Source organism: Motacilla alba, chromosome Z (genome assembly GCF_015832195.1).
Source record: "Motacilla alba alba isolate MOTALB_02 chromosome Z, Motacilla_alba_V1.0_pri, whole genome shotgun sequence".
In the NCBI taxonomy this organism is placed as follows: Eukaryota; Metazoa; Chordata; class Aves; order Passeriformes; family Motacillidae; genus Motacilla; species Motacilla alba.
In genome coordinates this window covers 16,676,600-16,698,262 of record NC_052046.1, presented here as the reverse complement: position 1 = coordinate 16,698,262, position 21,663 = coordinate 16,676,600, and the positions used below count along the sequence as shown (strand labels likewise).

The 21,663-nt window shown below is 38.1% G+C and overlaps 1 protein-coding gene across 8 annotated transcripts in view; it reads left to right on the top strand.

Moving 5' to 3' along the window:
• ARL15 (ADP ribosylation factor like GTPase 15) overlaps positions 1-21,663 on the top strand; it is a 226,551-nt gene that overhangs the window by 62,612 nt on the left and 142,276 nt on the right. For all 8 annotated transcript variants that reach the window (XM_038125728.1, XM_038125727.1, XM_038125726.1 and 5 more), the window contains 2 exons: positions 18,612-18,756; positions 20,928-20,987. In XM_038125728.1, coding sequence (XP_037981656.1) covers positions 18,612-18,756; positions 20,928-20,987 — 205 coding nt within the window. The remainder of the gene's footprint in view (positions 1-18,611; positions 18,757-20,927; positions 20,988-21,663) is intronic.

The following is a 21,663-nucleotide window of genomic DNA, read 5'->3' as shown; positions in this document are numbered from 1 at the left end:
TTAATGGAGAAACGGATCCCCTCCCATGCGTTAGCATGAAATCAAGCACCCGATCTTGGAAAGAATCTGCTAGCAGACCAGCGGGCTGCCTGGCGCGGGTGAGCAATCCCCACGAGCCACTTCCCAGGGCAGGGTGCCTCTTGATTCAGTTGGAACGCCTCATCCCTGGGGTGTTGTGCTCAGTGATATTCAGCCTAGGGGTGATGAATACATGGATAGCTATGCTTGAATCCACATTCCTGGAGAAGGGGTGCAGTCTCCTGGACAGCCAAAGATGGTAAGAGTTTTTAGCTACTGTTACTATGTAAGCATCTAGGAGTACTACAAATAGTTCCCAATAAAAAAGCCTAATCCAGTTCCTCCTACATTCTTTGGGAAATGTCAGTCCTTTCAGTAGTTGGGTTTTGTAGCCCTAGCCTCCTAGGTTTAAAATTGGCAATTGCAAAAAGAAAAAACATTCCCCCCATAAGCAACAAATGAGCAAATCCCCCTGAAGGAATGAGGCTACACCATCCAGAAGATTCTCTTTTTCTTCCTGTGTTATTTCGGTGGGCCCTACATATGCATAGTATATGTTGATACTGAAAATAAAAACTTGACCTTTACCATGAAGTACATGTTAACCTGGGATGATGTGACTGTAGAATAAGCACAACTGGGGAATAGCATCTCTTCAGTGTTGAAACGGTTTCCCTTGGATTGTTTGGATGGAAGCATTGACCGAAGTGGGTTAAGCACTGATATTATCAGGCTCTAAAAAACTACAGAAAAAACCTAATTGGAACTTGATGCCATATTCCAAAATCTCTCCATACAGACTCATGAATATAAATTATATTTAAAAGAAATTATTTAAATACTGGCTCAGCTGATAAAGAGAAAACTGGGGTATAAAAATCTAGTGAAATAATTCAGGAATCTTCACCTTCATGAAGCTGAATACCTCTAGAACTTTTAGATCCTCAGGTTTCTGAATGAAACTCTCGAGTGTTGCAAGTGTTGGGGATGAACAAAGTTATGTGCCCATTCATTTACAATGTGAAGAACACCCAAGGTGAAGAGCAGAAAATGCTGAAGAGTATGGCTGACAGTTCTGCCACATGATCAGCAGTGTAAAGTGGTTGAAAACTGCAGAATCATTATGTCAGTATTTTTTAAGGGGAAAATGTGGTTGTGAAACTGTAACTGAAATTTCTCCCTTTAACATTTCTCCCTTTGACATAATAGAAAATCAAAGGTTTTGTTTGTTCATATTAAAAATAATAATATCTCACGTCTATATTGGAAGAGGAGTGTTGTGTAGTGTTGGAGAAGTATTTTTCCCTATGTGTAGTCAATGGAGAAATCCAGAAAGTATAGGATGTTTGCTTTCTTTGCCAATATTTGTTTTCAGTATTAATTTATAATGGCAAAAATGATGACATCAAATTCTTTAAAAACAAATCCATTCAATCTGGTTTTTGTTTTCACTGTCCTAAGATATCAGTGATGAAGTCTGTTTCTAATAACTAGCTAATGAGCCACTGAAATAGCTCTTGTTGCTGACATTCTTTCTGGGAAGATTGATATGCTCCAATATGCTACAGTAAAAAAGTAGATCTAGTGTGCAACTAACACAGGAAACGTTATGAGCAAATTGCTCTTCCACTCGCGGTGATTCTTACACTGAGACTAATGAATATTGCAGGAATTTGGAATGCAGAATAGGACTAGTATGACTTTTCAAATATATTTGGAATTTGTGGAATGGCGAGCATGAGCAATCTTGCTTAATTTTTAACCCTAATGTAACTGGAAAAGTATTTCTTTGAATTTTTTCTTGAGTTCTGACTCTGCTGACCAGAGATACAAAGTGCGTAGTCCAAGTATATGGAGATGGTCTTATTCTGCTTTAGAAGGATTAATATTTTCAAATCAACATCAAAAGAATGTTCAGTATATGTAGTATGTCATGCAGCTTAATCTACCCTAAGCACATAACACATATATAACACTGACCTTCACTTGGTGTGTTAGTGATGCAAAGGAGTTAAGAGTTTAGGTTTTGTTTGAGCCTCAAGGTAGTGTTAATGCTTGCTAAAATAAGTCATCCACAATATGCACTTAAGGGAAATTCAAAGCTATTACAGCAGATGGCCTGCCAAAAATCATAAGTCATCTATGACAGTCTAATAATGTTAAATTCTTTGAATATATGTAAAAATGGGGAAACTTGCAGTCTAATTCCTGAAAATGTGGGAAGCACAGAATTGTATGAGAACTCTAATGATCGAGTTGCACTGCCAATTCACGAACTTCTTTGTTATATGTAGTTTATATTAATAGGGTGTTTAATTGCTGATAGAAGTTCAGCAGTTCCTCCAGGAAATATGTTTTTGTTTACCCTCAATGAGATCCTGTGTGGCACCTGCAAGGTAACCTTTTTTTTGTCACTGTTTTTGTCTAGCCAGTCAGCATCAAATTTTTTTTAACCAGAAAAAATCCTATCTATGAAGAGGTCTTTGTTATCCTAAAATGCCACATATGAGCTGCTTTTGTTTCCTAGTTGAAAGATTCATGATAGCACAATAATGCAGTACCATCATGCTGCTTCTTGCATGTAGACTTTTTCACTTTTGTTTTTTTCGCGGTTGGTCTTTCCTAACTGCATGACTTTTCTGATACTTCTGATCCCACATAGCTTTAAAATTATGGAATGGAGTCCAAGTCACATGCTTGATATGGTTAAATTTTCCTAAAATATGTACTTCTACCATATTTTCTGTGCTGATAGGTCCACTAAGGAAATTCTTAATTTCTTGGTTCAGTATTATTTCAACTGGCATCTGTGGTATATGAAACTGTCCCTGAAGGATTTTCTTCTGTGTTTATCTGACACACAAGAAAAATTTTTCTAGGAAATGCCACTGAATAGTATGGTTGATTGAAGGAGAAAATATATTGCTATTATGCTGGAATGTAAGGTTTAACAGAAGAGAAAAGCAGGAGACAGCAGGAAGAAGAATCATGATACATTTGTCATTAAAATACTTCAGTGTGCCTGGAAGGCCAAGTAGGTTTGAATGTTTTTACAATGGAGTTCATATGTATGCTTATTGCAAAAATATTTACCTGGTTTCATATTGTTGAATGGTGTGCTTATTGCTATCAATGTAATTTTTCTAATGTGAACCAAGTCAATTTATGGTCTGTTGGAATTTCGTCTTATTTGTAAAAGATTATTTTTCCATGGATTTTTATTGGGATAGGACTTAACTGTTTATACCATTTAAGGCTGTACAATGTCCCCAGCTGAAAAAAATCTTCAAACATTTAGACTACAGCTTAATAGTTCATTTTGATTCCTATTTCTGGACGCAAGTCAAATATGAGACTTCTCAGCTCAGTCGTGTCCTCTTACAATAAAGTACTTTAAATTGGTCTAGTTCCCTTGTGCTCAATGGGCATAACAATCATGTTCTCATATTTTTGATGCCTTTAAAAGCAAAACTGAAATCTGCATTTTGTTGTTGTTTTGGACTATGTTTCCATGCAGAATGGTTTTCTTCTGAAGGATATATAGGTTGACTCAGTGCCACAACTAAATTCCAAATCTGAACAAGATAAATAAAGGCATGTAATTGTTGCTTTTCTTCTAGTGTGTGTAACTTAGACTCTTCACTGCTTTACAGACGTTGCACTGTGGCTTGGATTACATTGAACTTCAGTGGCATTTTACTAGAAGTAATACATTACTAGTAAATACTACTAATACATTACAATAATAACAGCAACATGTTCTTCTCCCTTCCTGCTAATTTTTCTAAGGCTTTTTTCCCTGCTCTTTCTCTAAATTTTACATTAGCCTCAACTTAGTGAAGTTAGGCACATTTAAAAATAGGTTTAATAAAATTTGTTTCTAAGAATGAACTTGAAAATAACCTAATATACTGCTAGTGTCAGTTTGAAAATTTAGACAAAGGTGCATTAGTTTTGGAAATCACAGTTGACCTCCTAATATCAAAGTCCTTTGAGAGGTTTTTTTAGGAAAATCACTCGAGACAGCATATATTCCCTAGAATTTCTCACTATTTACTTAATTTTGAACCCTAGGTCTAGATATTTTGTTCTTTTCCATCAAGTTATTTATGACTTTGAAGAGAGAACACTTAATGCTTTAAAAAAGGTCTGAGATATTTTAGTTTCCTGTGGTAAGGAACTTGGAAAATTCAACAGAAAAAACAGTAGCTGTTAGCAAACGTTCAGATTTGATCAGTGTGATTAATAGTAACAGGAAAACTTCTGCTTCATCAATCTGCCCAACTGGTATGCCTTGAGGAATGGTCAGTCTTATGCTTTTTTGTAATGTGTTGCTCCATATTGTTTAATTTGGTTTTCTTGGTACGCAGGAGTTGAGGAGAGTGACCTGACAAAATTTGCCTCTACTCTGTTGCAGGAGATATAGGGGCTTGTGCTATCCTTTGGGCACCAGAAATTTTGACTTATCAAAAGTCTCTTTGTCAGAGAATGCAAACAGCATTTTTTTCTGATTTACATAGGTTTTATAAAATAGGTTTTATAAATATGTAATTTATAGGTTTTATAAAATGCTTGTATACAAATGAGTAGAAGACAATTTTTTGCAGTAAGTACTTAAAAGTCTGATCTCTCTGCTCTTGACCTGCAAAACTGGAAGTGACTGCAGTCTTGGAGGATCTCCTCTTTTAATTCCTTTGGTTCAGTATCTATCCACAAGGTCCCTGGTACTTCCTGCTCAACTGTAGAAGTCCAAGCTACGTTGTCCAAGGTTCTACATAGAGCTGATGCCTGACTACCAGCTCTTACTCTGTTGGGCTGTGGGATTTGGGGCAGCCTTTTTGCTTCTACTCATCTACAGAGGTAGTGTTTCTAATATAGAAGTACATCAACACCTTGTTCTTCTCTCTGTTCTGCAAACCTCTCACGTAAAAGTTCATCTATGTGCATGATGATTCTACCTCCAGGTATCAGGTAAGGATTGTGTGCAGTGCACTAGGAAACCAAGGTGTAATGTCTCCCTTCTTTTATAGATTGCCATTTCTTCCTGAAAAAGCATTGATGTCTTTAAGACATAATTTGTGATTGTATGCTTTTCTGGCATTAAACTTGACAGCATAATCTTAAGAATTTCTTGCGAGGATGAGGAAACCTGATCAATTATATGTTTCTTCACATAAAGAGTCCTATATTATTATTACTTAAGAAAGTAAAATTCTTCCAGTGTTTCTTCGGTTACTGTGATTTTTGACATGTTTTAGAGCAGTTAGTTTCTTCTGACACCCTAGACTTTGTAACTTTATTCCCCAACAACATAATCAAACTGTGCTGCACTCCTTAGTCCTTGTATAAAATGGTATGATATATTCCATGCCTTGTTGTATCTTTTCATTGTAATAAATTGCTTCAAAAAATTACTTGTGAGCTGTGAAAGAATCCTTTTCAGTGAAAAATCTCTGTGTCATGAATAGAGCTGTGTGCATCTTTTCTCATGCTCTATATGTTTCCTGTGTTTCAAAAATACTGATTTAATAACACGTAGGTAATTGGCAGTTGCTGAAGTGTCACTGTTAAAGTTTATTATGCCTTTATATTAGAAAATCGCAGCTTCCAGTTCTTTATTGCAATTCTTTAGTAAAGTGAATGTAAAAATTTAAGATACTTAAAACAAAAAGTTGAGTTAAATCCAGTGTACTGCTTTTGCAACTAATCCTATGTCTTAGTCTCTAAAAATCAACTGTCTTCCATTTCTTAAGCCTGTTTTTATTCATTGTCTCACTCTGAATTATGCTACCAGCTACAGATTGCTTATATCTCTCTGATAGACTCTCATCATTATGGCAATTCTTCCTGGTCGTCAGTGATTTTTTCTCTCTAGCCAGTAAAAAGGAGTTTCCCAGCTTGGCAAGATTTATGCTGATCTAGAATAAAAGGTAAAATTTTAGTTGCCGTAAGAAGCAGTGAGTCACTTCTTACTGAAGTGTCTGCAGCCTCCTTAGAACATGTATTAAATCTCTCACAGCTAAGCATTAAATCAGCTGAGGAACCAAGAATCCCAGAGCTGTGCTCAGTTATCTGAACAACATGTTAATTGTATTTCTGCTTGGATTTGTGATTGTATTCATCAACATTAAGTGTATTCTTAAGTAACAATCTGCTGCTTTTTTAAATGACAAAAATTTTTATGGAACTGTTGCATAATAATTATCTGAAAAAACCCAAGACACTCATCACACTTTCAATGAAAGCAGTATCATTGGGAAACAGATTGCGCAGGAAGGGCTCAGGTAGAGGTTGTCTTTTAAAAGTGTTAGTTTCGTAGAGCTGACTGGAGGCTGCACCTACTGAAAGGAGAAAAATTTAATTCCCCTTAAAAAGCTTTCAGCAGTTCTGAGACTTAAAAAAACCCAACAAACTGGCATAGTGATACACTCTTGTAGGTTGAAGTGTTTCATGCTTCTTAATTGATAAAAAGTGATTGTTGTTTCACCAGCAGAAACTTCTTGGCTTGGGTTGTAAGCACCACAGAGCAGGCACACTAACTTACCTGTGAGTCTGGATAACTGTATGGCAGGCTGTTTTGTAAGCAAAGCCAAAATAATGGGTGTTTTTAAAAAAAAAAAAAAAAGCTGGTTCTTGCCAACTTACATTTTCACCAAAAAAAAAGTTAAAATTCAGCTATGGCTTTTCAAAGGTAATATAATCTGTGTGTCCGGAATTTGTCTACAGACTATTTTCTACCATTTATTTGGGATTTTTTCCCACCTAACTAAAAAAGATGAATAGGCATTGGTCAATACTTATTTAAAAAAAAATCCCATTTGTGTGGTTGTTGTATGAGTTTTTGTGTTTCTTTTTTTTTTAATTTGGTTTTGTTTATTTTTTTAACGAGTGCAAACTCGTGAAAACAACTATTATCTGTAGTTGGCACATTTCTCTGTAGGATCTGTTCCCTTCCCTATCAGTTGAAAATCCCCATCTCCAACTGAGTTGTGTTTCCCAAACTTTCAGGCACTAGAAGTAGGGCATCTCTTGTCATTCTCTTTAAAGTGGTTTAAAGGCTGTGATTTATGCATGCTCAGGAATGATAAATTTCAGTTCTGATTTTGCAGTTTCAAGTGAACAAAATATCCAATGGAGTCTTCATCAGCAGGGTGGCAGCTGACAAGCTCCATTTAGGCAGACATGCCATATGTAGGCAGAAAAAAATATCCAAACTTGCAACTGGAGACAGGAGAAACGTGAAATGTCTGTGTTGGAGCATGAGATGTTTTCAATGGCTGAAGTTTCTCAAACCTAGCTCATTAAAAATTTGGTTGAGGCTAAACCTATTCTGCATTCCAAGAGGCTCTCATTGATTAAAATTTGAAGAATTTTTAATGGTACTTGAGATTCATATGCCTTCCTCTAATTGTATATTTTGGATTAATGTTTTTGTGTGGGTTGGTCTGTTTCCTCCCATGGTAGTAATGTGCTGTGCTAGCCAAGTAAAACTGTTATGCTGTATCAGGGGGTGTGAGAAGAGAGGTTCCTGTGTATATTCCCTAGGGTCTTTTGGTCAAAACAGGTATTCTCTAGAAGTTTCTCATTTTTTGTAAATATAGTGTATTGGGAAAGTAAGAGGAAAAGGCTACATAAGATTGAAATAATTCATAGGTAGCCTAATGCATAAGAGATATTTATAGCCTGCAATTACCTAGTGTTTCAAATTCAACCCTGGAGGCTGGTGTTGCCATGAACTAGTAATAGTCTATTGGATCTCCCATTTGTGACTGCACTAACATTGGTATAATTCTTACTCCATTTTCTGGTGTTGAAAAGCAGTATTGTCTTTAGTCTTCCAGAAGACTTGCACAGTCTGCAAAATCAGGATATCTTTGTTCTGTCCACCTCCTTCTATTATCTAAATCCTCTGATTACTTCTTGTTGGATTATTTATACTGGTAATGCTATTTAGATATTAAGTGCATACCCTGTTTCTATTTTAGTAACTTTTGTTGCATCAGTTTCTACTCATGTCTTCTTTCCTTATCCCCTGAATTTTAGGGCAATGAAACATTTGTTGGTTTGTTCACTTCTTGGTTTGGTATGCATGAGCAGAGAACAGCAGGAATTCCTGAGCAGGATTAAAAGTCACAGTTGAAATTGTACTTTGCCTCTTAATGTATTGTCACACTGTCATGATTGTGTTTAATTTCGCTTTATGGTATTTTGCAAATTGATTCTAAAGCTCTCATGTTTGTGGCTTCCCGCTGCCCCACAAATGCTAGTGGGTCCTTTTCTTCTCTCTGGTTTTGTTTGCTTGTTTGTTTGTTTGTGTGTGTTTGGTTTGTTGTTGGGTGGTGGGTTTTGGTTGGTTGGTTGGTTTAGTTTGGGTTTTTTTTGCACAGTTCTTTTTGCTTTGACTGATACTTACAATCTTGTTGTACTTACTATTCTATCTCAGCTATGAACTTGTTCAGTAAGACCAGACTTTATAGAAAACAGTCTGGACCACTGTCCTCAGGGATTTCATCTCTTTTCTCTCAGATTTGATGTCAAGGGTTAGTTTTGAAATCTTTCATAAGAGGGATCAAGACATGTCTTGGGGCTTAATCTCAGAGGAAACTTTGCCTCAAGTAGACATTAGTTATTTCTTCTTCTTCCCTCGAAACACTTAGAGTTTCTCTAGGTTACTTTGCTTTTTGATACTCAAGAGAAACACACAGCTCAGGAATTATTTTCTTTTATTTATGATTATGATGCCAAACAACTCTGAAAGCTTTGGATGAAACTGTTTGGGAAAATACACTGGAGTTTGCCTGTTTCTGTAAGGTTACTGATACAATGGATGGAAGAATTCAGATCTTGTTACTTTTTCCAGGAGTTTGTTCACTGGTATCCCCCTTGAGATCTTCTGGCTGTTTGTGCAGGAGGACACACTTTTCTTGTTCATGCTTGGCTGTTCCCATCCTTTTTTCAACTATGTTTCAAATTAATTTGTGTTTATTTTAACTTAACTGTTTTTTTTGGAGACCATTTTGTTATATAGATCCTTTCACAAAATTCAGAAGTTTCACTTCACAGGGGGTGATGGGTCTTACTCTCTTAGTGTACTTTGAATTTGCCTGCGGATTTTAAGAGTAGGACAGCAGCAGTAACTTTTATTGTTCTTTACTTTTTAAATGCATGGAATACAATTCTTCATTTGCCTCTATCTAGTGTAAAGCCAGATTCCTCTTTGCACCAGATATATTTCTCTAATTTTTTTCCTTTGCCCTATTCCAGCATGGGGCTTAAAGATGTCACTCCACTGTTTCAATAAATCCTCTTTTTGATATTGTTACCAAAGTAGTCCTATGTGTGCCATGTATGCTGAATACTAATGTCCAAGGTCTTGTGTACTTGTGAATAGTTTTTGAGGAGAAAAAAGAAACAAAGCTATTGCATGTAGTCGAGTAGACAGCTCAGGAAAAAATCAAAGAACACCAAGTGGTCTATATGCTTCTTTTGTGAGCCCATGTGGACAGAAAAGAATTATTCATTCTATGCTAAAAAAAATTATTTGGTAACCCACCTTGTAGCACACATAAATAATGGAAAAGCTTTTTATGTTTTTTCTCAGAAACTGTACAGGGATGACTTTTAGCCAGCCTGAAAGCTCAAAGGTGTAATTTTGTTTTAGTTGTTATTTGTCTGGTTTTTTTTGAGGGGGTGTATTAAGAAAAAAAATGTATACATCTTTTGTCCTTACTAGAAGTTAGAAGTGACAGGAAGTGTCATATCCTTAACTTTTGCACATTTAGGTGGTGCTGCTACTGCCTTTTTTGCTGGTATTTTCGATGACTCTTCAGGCTGTTTTTAGTGTGGTTGTCTGTCCTTAAGTTGTGAAACAAACTGTTTGCAAAGGCTTTAATTCATCTGTTTTGTTGCCTTTGTCTCTTTCTGTTAAATGTGAATGGATGGGTGGATTGAATGAGTTACTCTTGTGCAATAAAACAAGTGGAAAGCAAACTGTCAGAGAGGAAGCAACTTGAGCAATAAGTCTATACTTGATGGAACTTAGAAGCATCCAAAAGCCCCCTTGGAGCTTGATTTGACTCTGCAGTGAAGCGAGTGTTTGTCTTCTGTTCAGAGTACCACCTGTGCACGTGCTTATAACTGTTTGCTGACTCGGCTTTGGTTTATCATAGCTGCCTGCCATTTAATTTTATGTAGGCTTTTAAATCATACTACTTCACTGAATATCTGAGTACATCTAGAACTTGATATTTATTACTTCATTCTTTCTTCTAGTGTGAATGTAAGGGAGAATTATCATTTGGTTTTGATTTTATAGCGAGTGGGCAAGAGATTAAGGTCAGAGAGGCTCATTTTCCATTTTGGATGTGAGGTTTGTGGGTTTTTTTTGGCTGATAATAGGGAAAGGTCTCCTGTTGCCTTACAGCTTCTTCCAGGGAAGTTATGTCTTTGGCTGCATTTATTGCATTTTTATGATTCCTGAACTTCGGGTCAAGCCTGCATCTAAGAGCAGTTCATCTGATATCAGATAAAACAAATTATCTCCTGCAATTTGACCCACTGTAATTGTATTATCATGACCATGAACTCCTTTGAAATTATAGCTCTGAATGGCAGTGTCATATCTGGCCTGTCAGAAGTCATCCAGTTCTTTCTTCTTAACTGTGTTTCCTCTAAGCCTTCTCTGTTGGTAGCAGAGTTATCAAATATGTTAAAACATGAATATGTCTCTGTCATTTGCCTGGTTTTAGTGCTTGAGCCTGTGTCTTGTGTCTTGTTCATCTGGGACTACAAGGCATGTTGAAAGTTTTTTCAAGGCTATTGCTTCTTTTGAGGTTCCAGAATCTGGCTACTCTGAAATAGCAAGAAGCTTTTGATAGGGGATGGTAAACAATTACAACCAATGAATCCAAATGTATCCATGTTTCTTCATGGTCAGAAGGCAGAATTTGGGATTCCTGCTCTATGTGTTTTTGCTTCATCCCTGTAATAGAGGAGGATCTATGTGAACCACTTGAAATTCAGCAAGGTCAAGTGCAAGGCTCTGCACCTGAGGCAAGACAATCCCAAGCACCTCAGGCTGGGCAAAGAATAGGTTGTGAGCAGAGAATAGATTGTGAGCAGCTCTGCTGAGAAGAACTTGGAGGGGCTGGTGCATGAGAGGCTGGACATGACCCAGTCATGGGCACTCACATCCCAGAGAGCCAAATGTGTCCTGGGCTGCATCCAAAGGGATGCGGCCAGCAGGGCAGGGGAAGGGGATTGTGCCCTTGTCCTCTCCTCTGGTGAGACCCTGCTTGCTGCATCCAGCCCTGGGCTCCCCAGCACAGGAAGAAAATGGAGCTTTTGGAGCGGGTCCAGAGGCGGCCTGAGCATCTCTTCTATGAAGACAGGCAGAGAGAGCTGGGCTCGCTCAGCCTGTAGAAGAAAATGCTTGAAGAGTTCTTATAGCACCTTCCAGCATCTTAAATGAGCAGCCGAGAAAGCCAGTGAGGGACTTTTGACAAGGGCATGTAGTGATAGGAAAAGGGGGAATGGTTTTAAACTAAAAGAGGGTAGATTTGTATAAGGAGTTAGGAAGAAATTCTTGAATGTGACACCAATGTGGCCAATGTGACACCCATTCACAAAAAGGGTGCAAAGGAGGATCCTGGTAATTACCAGGATCAGTCAGCCTGACCTCAGTACCTGGCAAAATAATGGAACAGTTTATATTGAGTGCCATCACACAGAATTTACAGGATGGCCAGGGTATCAGACCCAGTCAGCCTGGGTTTAGGAGGGGTAGGTGATGTTTAACCAACCTGGTCACCTTTTATGACCAGGTAACCCGCCTAGTGGATGCAGGGAAGGCTGTAGATGTTGTTTATTTGGATTTCAGCAAGGCCTTTGACACTGTCTCCCACTGCACACTCCTAGATAAGCTGGCAGCCTGTGGCTTGGACAGGAGCACTCTGTGCTGGGTTAGGAACTGGCTGGATGGCCGAGCCCAGAGAGTGGTGGTGAATGGTGCTGCATCCAGCTGGAGGCCAGTCACCAGTGGTGTCCCTCAGGGGTCTGTGCTGGGGCCAGTTCTGTTTAATATTTTTATTGATGACATGGATGAGGGTTTAGAGTCTTTCAGTAGTAAATTTGCAGCTGACACTGAGCTGGGAGCGTGTGTCGATCTGTTAGAGGGACGGAGGGCTTTGCAGAGGGACTTGGAACGGTTGGATGGATGGGCGGGATCTAATGGGATGAAGTTCAATAAGTCCAAGGGCCGAGTCCTGCACTTTGGCCACAATAACCCCCTTCAACTTTATAGGCTGGGGACGGTGTGGCTGGACAGTGCTCAGGTGGAAAGGGACCTGGGAGTGCTGGTTGACAGTCGGCTGAACACGAGCCAGCAGTGAGCCCAGGTGGCCAAGAAGGCCAATGGCATCCTGGCCAGTATGAGGAATAGTGTGGCCAGCAGGAGCAGGGAGGTCACCCTTCCCCTGTGCTCGGCACTGGTGAGGCCACACCTTGAGTATTGTGTCCAGTTCTGGGCCTCTCAGTTTGGGAGGGACCTTGAGATGCTTGAGTGCGTCCAGAGGAGAGCACAACAAGGCTGGTGAGGGGCTTGGAACACAAGCCGTATGAAGAACGACTGAGGGAGCTGGGGTTGTTTAGCCTGGAGAAAAGGAGACTCAGAGGTGACCTTATCACTTTCTTCAACTTCCTGAAGGGTGGCTCTGGTGAGCTGGGGGTCGGTCTCCTTCTCCGGGCAACAGCAGACAGAACAAGAGGACACAGTCTCAAGCTGCGCCAAGGGAGATAACAGGCTAGAATTAAGGAGGAAGTTTTTCACAGAAAGAGTGTCAAATACTGGAATGGTCTGCCCAGGGTGGTGGTGGAGTCACCGTCCCTGGATGTGTTTAAAAAAAGACTGGATGTGGCACTTGGTGCCATGATCTAGTTGAGGTGTTGGAACATGGGTTGGACTCGATGATCTTAAAGGTCTCTTCAAACCTAGAAATTCTGTGATTCTGTGATACTGTGAGGTTAGTGAGTCCCTGAAGCAGATTGTCCAGAGTGTTGTGATGATTCATCCTAGGAACTGTTGGGTGCAGCTTTGAGCAGCCTTGTCTGGTGAAAGGTGTTTTGGCCCCTGGGAGGGCAGCAAGACCTAGATGATCTTTATGATCCCTTCCAACCAAACCAATTCTATGATTCTGTGATTTCTGTGAGGTAGGATATCACCAGGACTGTTTGCTCTTTAAAACTGCCTCACTTCCTTGAGAAATTGTTTTCTTCTGTCCTTTTTTTTATATTATCCTGTCTTTAATGCCTATACTTGTTGGTTTTTCTGCAGCACAGGCTGATATAAAGTTGAAGAGGAGTAGATGCACGTGGAGAAGGAGTGCTTTCAGTTCAGTCTGTGGGCTGGGCACTCACTCCTTAGCCAGGTTGAACTAGAGGTTTGCTTTATCCTGTGCAAGAAGTGGTGTAGCAGGTTAGGAGACCTTGATCCTTCCATTGGAGTTCAGATCGTTATTGGGGTGGAGGATCTTGAGTGTAGTGGTCGCTGCTTAATGAGGTTATGGACAGTCAGAGAAGGTGTCTACTCATGATGCTGGGATTTTTGCCTCTGCCAAACATCACTCAGGCTAGCAGTTGCTACATGCATCTACATTCATCTCTTTCAGTAGCCACAAAATGAACAGCAATCTTAGGTTCTGCCTTGTTACTGAAGTCATATAGATGAAGGTGAATCCTGTTTGATTTTTTTTTAGAGGTATAATTACCTGTACAGCAGTATGGGAACTGAGGAGCCTGCAACTTTAGCTCACACTGTGAAATGTATGGAATTTGGTTGTACTAATTTAAATTTAAGGTATTCATACAGTTAAAATTTAGTTTATTTATATATCCTTCACCCCCAAGGCCGCACAATGTATAATTTCATTCTGGTGCCTTGTGTGTTTTATTACTTGCATTCAGTTATTCTGCTTCTCTTCCCAGTTGTTTCCTATTGTTAACATCATGATGTCTGTCTTGTGTCATTGTGCCCCCCTTCACATTATGTCTTCAAGGTTTGAGGTTTCTTGTGCTTGCTTGATCTCAGACAACATCAGAGCTATGAAACCTACTGTGTGCAAATTTTACTTTTATTAATAAAAACTCCTTGAGTTTTATCAACAGCTTCAGATGATTAACTACTCCTCTGGATGTAAGTGTGTGCAAGTACTAGAAGTCTGTTTGTTCAAAGATACCTTAAATGAAAAATAAATTGTAAAAGGAGACCATATCCATAAGTAAAACCAAGAGAAGGGGAAGGGAGCAGAGTTAGGGTTGAGCTTTCAACCTTAATTCTGTATTTCAAGAGTTCTGAATGCTTGGTTTGTTAGCATTAGTGCTGCACTAACTTAAAGTATTTTTCCATGAGTGTGTGTGTATTTAACCAACTAAGCATGAAATCTCTTGCTTCTGTTTGTCCCTATTAAATAGCGGCAACAAAAGAAACAGACAGGAGATGGGTCCAGAACAAAGCAGAAATAATGGAGTATTTCACCCCAAAAAGGAGAGTGAAACGAGAAGTACAATGAGTAGGCAAAGACAGACTCAACAGCTGGAGGCAGTTTGATGTGTTGAAGAGAGTACTAATTCAGGGACATTTGCTGCCCAGATCTTCAATCTGTGATCTCTAAGCAGCACATATATCAGAAGTGTTTGGCCATCCCTGCTATAAACACAACATGCTTTTCCCAGAAGAAATCTCCACAGAGCTTTAAAGGGACACTGTCTAGGATTGTCAGCATAAATGCTGATCTGCCTAAAAGCCAGAATCATCTTGTTGGGTTGGAAATCTGTGAGGAGAGTAGAGCAGGCTAGCTTCTTCCCTTAACTCTTAAAAAATGATTATGCATGCACATGCAGCATTCCTGCCCACTGACACGTAAAATGAAAGTAACAGTGCTGCTGAATATTGCAAAGATTTCTGCAGACTGCAGCACCTATTACTCCCAGTTTCCTGGATTAATCCATCCTTTTTTTCAAAAACTGATTAAATGCATACATTTTTAAAGATACCTTATTGTTTTATTTTCAGTTCTTAAAAATATGTTTGTTCATTAAAAAATGAATTCCTGACTCTCCCTGCCTGCCTCTCTTTTCATCCCTATTTCCCCCATCCAGTGGCTATAGCTTTAAGTGTGATATTCTCAAAAATTATGAAAGCCGACAATTTGACATGTAATTTCCTTTATACTAAGTAAGGTCTTACCCTGATAAGATGAGCAGGCTCAAAAAAATGTTCCGTTTTTGTTGCTAGCAGTGGGGTCTGAATACATGACCATATCCTAAACAACCTTTCAGTGACTGCCAACTAGCTCTGCTTGACCCTGTATTTGCAGTAGTCCAATGTTTTCTTTTCTGTCTGCTCCAACACTTCCTCTAAGAGGCACTGTTTGGGTTTAGAGTTTGTTTTGCAATACCTAAAAGGCATGATTTTATTGCCCATTGAGCGAATCAAGTTTGGGAATCAATGGAGGAGACTTCCAGGCCTATATCTGGCAAGTTAATTTGAGCTTCTTTTATGCCTTTTGGGTTGGCTAAATGGAGTGGAAAGTATGCTGGTTTGGGAAAGAACTGACCACTAGTTGTGAATTAAGCAACTCTCAATGTTTTTGATGTATTTGTGTTTTGGAATGGTGGAATGACTTCTTTAGTTACTGGTACACTTTTCTTGCAGTTTTGTGGTTTTCAGAGTGCATTGTAATATGTGACGACATCTTAAATAATGTGTAGCTCTAGTCCATGGTTATCATGGTTATAAAATATTTCAGGATGCATTTCCTGTCTATAATGAAATACAGAATATAAGATGCAATTTTATTTGCATGATCTGTGACTTCTGAATTTTTTACTCCCCACAGATACTGTGTAGCTACTAGATGCAGCTGCCACAGTGGTGACAATAAAAGTTTAGTCTCTATAATGGATTCTTAAATGGCCCTAACTTAGGTAGCAGGTAACTTTAGGCTGCTGAGAGAACAGGAAGAAAGTGATCAGACTGTTTGTATAGTGATATTTCCAATGGGAAAGATCTTCATTGAGCTTGAGTAAGGAGGGTTGCAAACCAAGTTTATAAAGTCTTAATCTGTTTTTACAAGCGTACTCTACAATGTACTCTAGAATTTCTCATCTCAGCTGCTGCTAAGTGCTATACACTTATATACACTATAGCTTAAGTTTCAGCTGCTTTTTGAAGCTAGAATATTAAAAAAATTGTTTTCATTACAACTAAACCAAATTACTGAAGGAAATTAGCCTAGCAGAAGGACAGAGTCATGAATACAGCAAACATGAGGGAATCATACCAAATAAAATACAAGAGTGGTCTGGGGGGAGCCATGTTCCTGTCTTTTAAGGGTCTGTCTGAAATTTGCATGCCTAACTGTGCTTAATAGTGAAGGATAAGTGAGAGGGTCATGAGCCTACATAAACTACTTTGGAGATGCAATCTGACCTGGATTTTTGATCATGTGTTTCATCCTCAGCATATAAAGATTCTCCAGTCTAAGTTGGACTTACAGAGTTTGCAGTAGAGAGATCCTGAATTTCACAAACCTGCCTGTCGCCCACAGGGCCTCCATATATGTTTTACAAGGAGCAGAAATTATCTTTCACAGAACTATATGTCATTTGATCTTGTCAGGACTCGAGTGTCATGTTTGGTTGCATAAGAACCAGCACAGTGGCTGGACAGAGAAGCACAGAATTCCATCAGCTCATCTATTCCTTTGTGTTTTTCAATGTCACATCAAGAGGTTGTTGCAAAGATGCCATGATGACAGGGACAAATGGAATCCTTTTAAAGACTGGCTATAGAGGGTCTGACACACGGCCTCAGGAGCTCTGGGAAGCTCTGAAGGATTTTATGTGGCCTTCAGCTTGATATCCATTAAGTGGAAGCTCTCTTTAAAGGAGTTTATAGTTTTCAATGAACTCAGTTGGCCTTTCTCACTTAAGTACCACAGTAGAATGTTTGCTGTGGCTTTGTAGAACCTGTGAGATGAGTATAAACTAGTAAATGAATAAAACATTAGTAAATAAAGCTAGTAGGCAAGTTTATTCCTTTGAGGTATGGACACATACAAGAGCAAACTTTTTAAAAGAAAATAATTTTTGAATCAAATCTTCATAGAGGCAAAGCTATTATTTTTAAAATCTGCTGCTTTTATTCAGCTTAAATATTCTTGTACATATTCTTACTTCTTCTAAAGTTGCCTTTCACTCTTTTAAAAATGCTGATGTAGTTTTGTAGCTTTCACTGAATTTATCTTTTGCTTCTTCAAAGCAATGAAAACTGTTTTGGCAGCATGTGTAATAGCTTACCATCTATACTGAAAGAATCCAATTAAAGTTCTGTGTTGAGCGAGCCGTCCTTTTATAATCACATTCTCACTGGACGACTTGCTCACAGGGTCAGACCCCACTGTTTGCATTAGAGCCTTACTGACATCAGTTCAGTTTCTCTGCTCCTCCAGTAGCCCTCAGTGAGAAAACCTGGGCAGTTGTCAAGACAAACTAGGTTAAGGTTGTAAAGACTGGATTTCTTTTCCCACAATTGGTGCAGTGCAGACTTGTGGTTAAGATGGAAATAAAGAGCTGGGGCTGTGTAAAAACAGAATGTGGATGTGTGAGAAAGGGCTGATTGCATGGACATGTTTTCCCTTCACTATTAGAGCTGATGTCTTCCTTTGATATGAATGTGGCAGATACTGGGGAAGAAGTTATTTATGTCTATGTATATTGGAAATTAGTGGGTAATTATGCTCTATACATAAAATATGAATTTTCTAGCTTTCCTGGAATGGTATGCTTTTAGATTTCTACATAAAAAGTTTCTAAATTGCATATAAACAAAGAACTGAAGAACTTAATGAAGGCCTAAGGAACCTTTCGGAAGCTTGGCCTATTTGGCAAAACTGCTTAAGAGAAGTGAGCAGAAATCTGAAGTAGGCTTTGTGTAAGAGATTTTTATTTGTTTACATTGTGATTAATTTATACTTCTCCAGGGAAAGTGAGATATCTATCTGGTTTTTATTAGATCTATGTCCAGAAAGATTTGTTTATTTACTTATTTATTTACAAGCTGTTGTTCTGAGCTGAAATGTGTGATAAAGCAAGTCTGGAAAGGATATTAGTGGAGCAAAGTTCTCTGATTCTTTTCTATGACAACAGGTAGAGCTATTCACACCAGGTATTGCAAGAAATTAGCACAGGAAGGAAACTCATGGATAATCAGCTGCAGATCTGTATAGGGCACGAGCCTGTCTCGTGGTGTGAGCAGTTTGTGCTACTTGGGAAATGAACACACAGCTTTTTGATGTTTAGGTGAAAAGTTAACTTGTATACTTGCTTTCTTATAAAGTTGTTCTAGATTTTAGTTGAGGTGGTCTTAGTCTATTAATTGTTGACTTAGTCAAAATAATAAGTTGGAATAATACTTTGCTTCTCTCCAATGCCTTCAAGTTTTTTAACTTCCTTCTTAGAAGGTTAGAGGAATAAACATTTGCCAAAAAATAAAACTAACCTCTTCCTTTTGTTTTTGTTTTGCCCTACCCTGGCAGTGTTTTAGAGCACTTTGCTGCAAGGGACCGCCACCACCACGACCTGAGTATGACTTGGTTTGCATAGGCCTCTCTGGTTCTGGCAAGACAAGTCTTCTGTCTCAGCTCTGCAGTGAAAGCCCGGAGAATATCGTGTCTACCACAGGTAGGATGTGCCTTTAGTCCATGGTGTGCTGGAATATTGCCCAAAGATGACTACTGAAACATAGCAAAGGCTGTAGAGAACTTCAGCCTACTTATCTTGGTGTTGAAAGTACCTAATGGATCACTTTGCAGCTACCACTACTTTCTTTCAGTATTTGTTCATATATTGAGGAATTTGGAATACAGTACATACAATTTGGAATATGTTAAAAGGCAAAAATGTGTGGTCTAATGAAGCAGAACCATAACAACATACAGTAATATTGTACTGTAGACACACATTAAAATGTTTCTTTCTTCTCATTTTACTTTTGATTTTTAAACAGTCTCACTATATATTGGAGAGAAAGGAAGGGAATATGCTGAAAAATAGAATAAGACAGTGATGCTGTGAGACTTTAATTGGGATTTATTTCTGTACCTACTTGGTCCATGCTACCTTGTGGTATATGCTAGTGACCAAAAAAAACAAGTAACGGAAATATGGTTTTTGGTGATAATCCCAGCTTTTTAGATGAGCAACAGGCTTGTAGTAAGGGCAAATTGTCATCAAATAATCAGTTTACAGAATGTTCCAGTGGTACTGAGGAGATACATAAAAACAGACAGTACAACCACAGATAAGAAGTATCTTAAGTCCAAAAAATTTGAATGGGCATCTTGATAATGGTGAACCAGAATGCCTAATACTGAAAAGCATGTTTTGATTCAAAAACCCCAAAACAAAACCAAGCAACCAACAAAAAAGAAACCAAGAACAAAACAACACCAGAAAAACCAGAAACAGACATGTGAAGTAAGAAGATGGAATACCTGGCTGGAAAGTTGAGACAGAGGGCAGATTAGGTCATGAAGGTTGAAGAAATCAGGTTCAATGGCTGCAGCAATTATTAAGGTTGGTTTGCTGATGGAACTGATACTAAATGTTGTGCAAGTACCTTGTGTTTACAGTAACATGGCTTGGTACTGTAGCTGTGGCTCATGGGCTTGAATTTCATGATTGTGCCTTAGCAGCTCTGACTGATTTTCAGTTTATGTTTTCTTAAATTACAAGAACATAAGTTTATTTAATACAAATGTGAGTAAAATGTAAAACAGGTACAAGGAAATGGTGTTTTTATTAACATGTGACTAGTTAACCTGTGGCCTCTCTAGTGATGTTACTGGCATTGTTAGAGAGATTCAACATGATAGCTGATAAATGTGAAGTGAAACACATTTTCTCAAAACTTGTTTACTCAGTTCACAGGTATGTAATCATGTTGAAACTACTTGTGCTAGATGGAAATAAATTTAATGTCTGTCTGGATATTTTTTGCTGAAACAGCACACATAATTTTTCCTTTATAAAGTATTATGTATGCCTATATATTTGTATGCACTGAACATGCAAAATTTAGTGTATAATACATTGGTATGGCTGGGAGCCTTTCACATTCCCTTTCTCTTGTTTGTCTGAATTTTCAGTTAAGGGTAACGGTCACATTTTGGTTGGTTTGGTTTTGTTTGTTTGTTTGTTTTTGTTTTGTTTTTCTTTTTTTTGTTGGATTTTTTATTTTTATTTCAGTTTTAAGCAAAAATCAGACTAATAGAGGACTCAGATATTTCTAGTGTACTTATGACCATTTTATACATCCAACTAAGGTCTATAGAAACATCTTTCAGTTAACAACATTTATAGAAAGAATTAATAATCCAGTTGCAAAACCTATGAAGTTTAAATGGAAGAATACAATGATTTGAATTGCACATTATTTTCAAGGTCTCCTAAAATTTGCAGAATGATCACCTCATATTAGTGGTAGTCTGGATTGTCCACTTTAGCTCTAGATGCAGTAAAAGATTATTTTATTGAAGTATATTCTCGTAGAAGGTCTGGATGGAAGTTTTGTGCTAAGTTTTGTGTGCCAGGTACTTATAATTGAAAATTGCATTGCTCATTCTGATTTATTCTTGTTCCATGCTATGGCACTCGTCCACCTCTTACCCCCTTCCCATCCCCTTATAACTGACTTTTTAAACCCTTATAACTGACTTTTTAATTGAAACAGAATTTCTCAGGCAAAATCCTGGTTCTTGATGGAAAAAGTTTTTTTTTCTGAATATATACAATTGATTCCAAATGGCCCCTTTAACAAATAGCTTACTAATGTTCTGTATTTCTCTTCTTAGGTTTTAGTATAAAAGCAGTGCCATTCCAGAATGCAATTTTGAACGTAAAAGAACTTGGAGGTATGGCATTTATTCCTTTGTTTATAAAACATGCATGTCTAAATCTCATCATAATTGTCAGTTGTTTTAAATTGTTAGTTATTTTAAATTTTAAAATGATAGATCAGTACAGCTGGAATTAAAAATGTCAGCAGATAAAGTTGAGAAAAGCTGTACAAATCCTGACCTCAAAGAACAAAGGGTAAAAAAAGTAGGAGGAGTGGAAGGCGTGTGGTGTATCTCCATAATGTAATTTCTTGGACTGCAGTGATTAAGTTACACAGAAATACAAACTGGACTGTAATTTTAGTATGGCTCATGTAGCAGCACAAGGAAGTGTATGTTCCTTGTGTTTATTGTATGTATAAACTTTCACTTATGAGAACTGGCTCAGGTAACTATGTGAACATTTGTCAAAACCAATATATTTACTGCACCACTGAAAGTGTTGCAAAGGCAGCCAACTATAATGAGTTATATTCTTTGAGAACTGTTCTCTTGTTAGATTTATTGGATTTTGGAGCAATGGTTGTTTTAAGGATATAGGATTTTTTTAACTATTCTGTATACAGGCAACCTATTTGGCTCCCATTTCTGACTCTGAGTCTCAAGTGAGGTTGTTTGTTAGAAGCAAGAAAACAAGTCTCTTGTGGAGGGTTCTCATGGAGTCTAATGTTCTTCTAATAGAACGTTAATT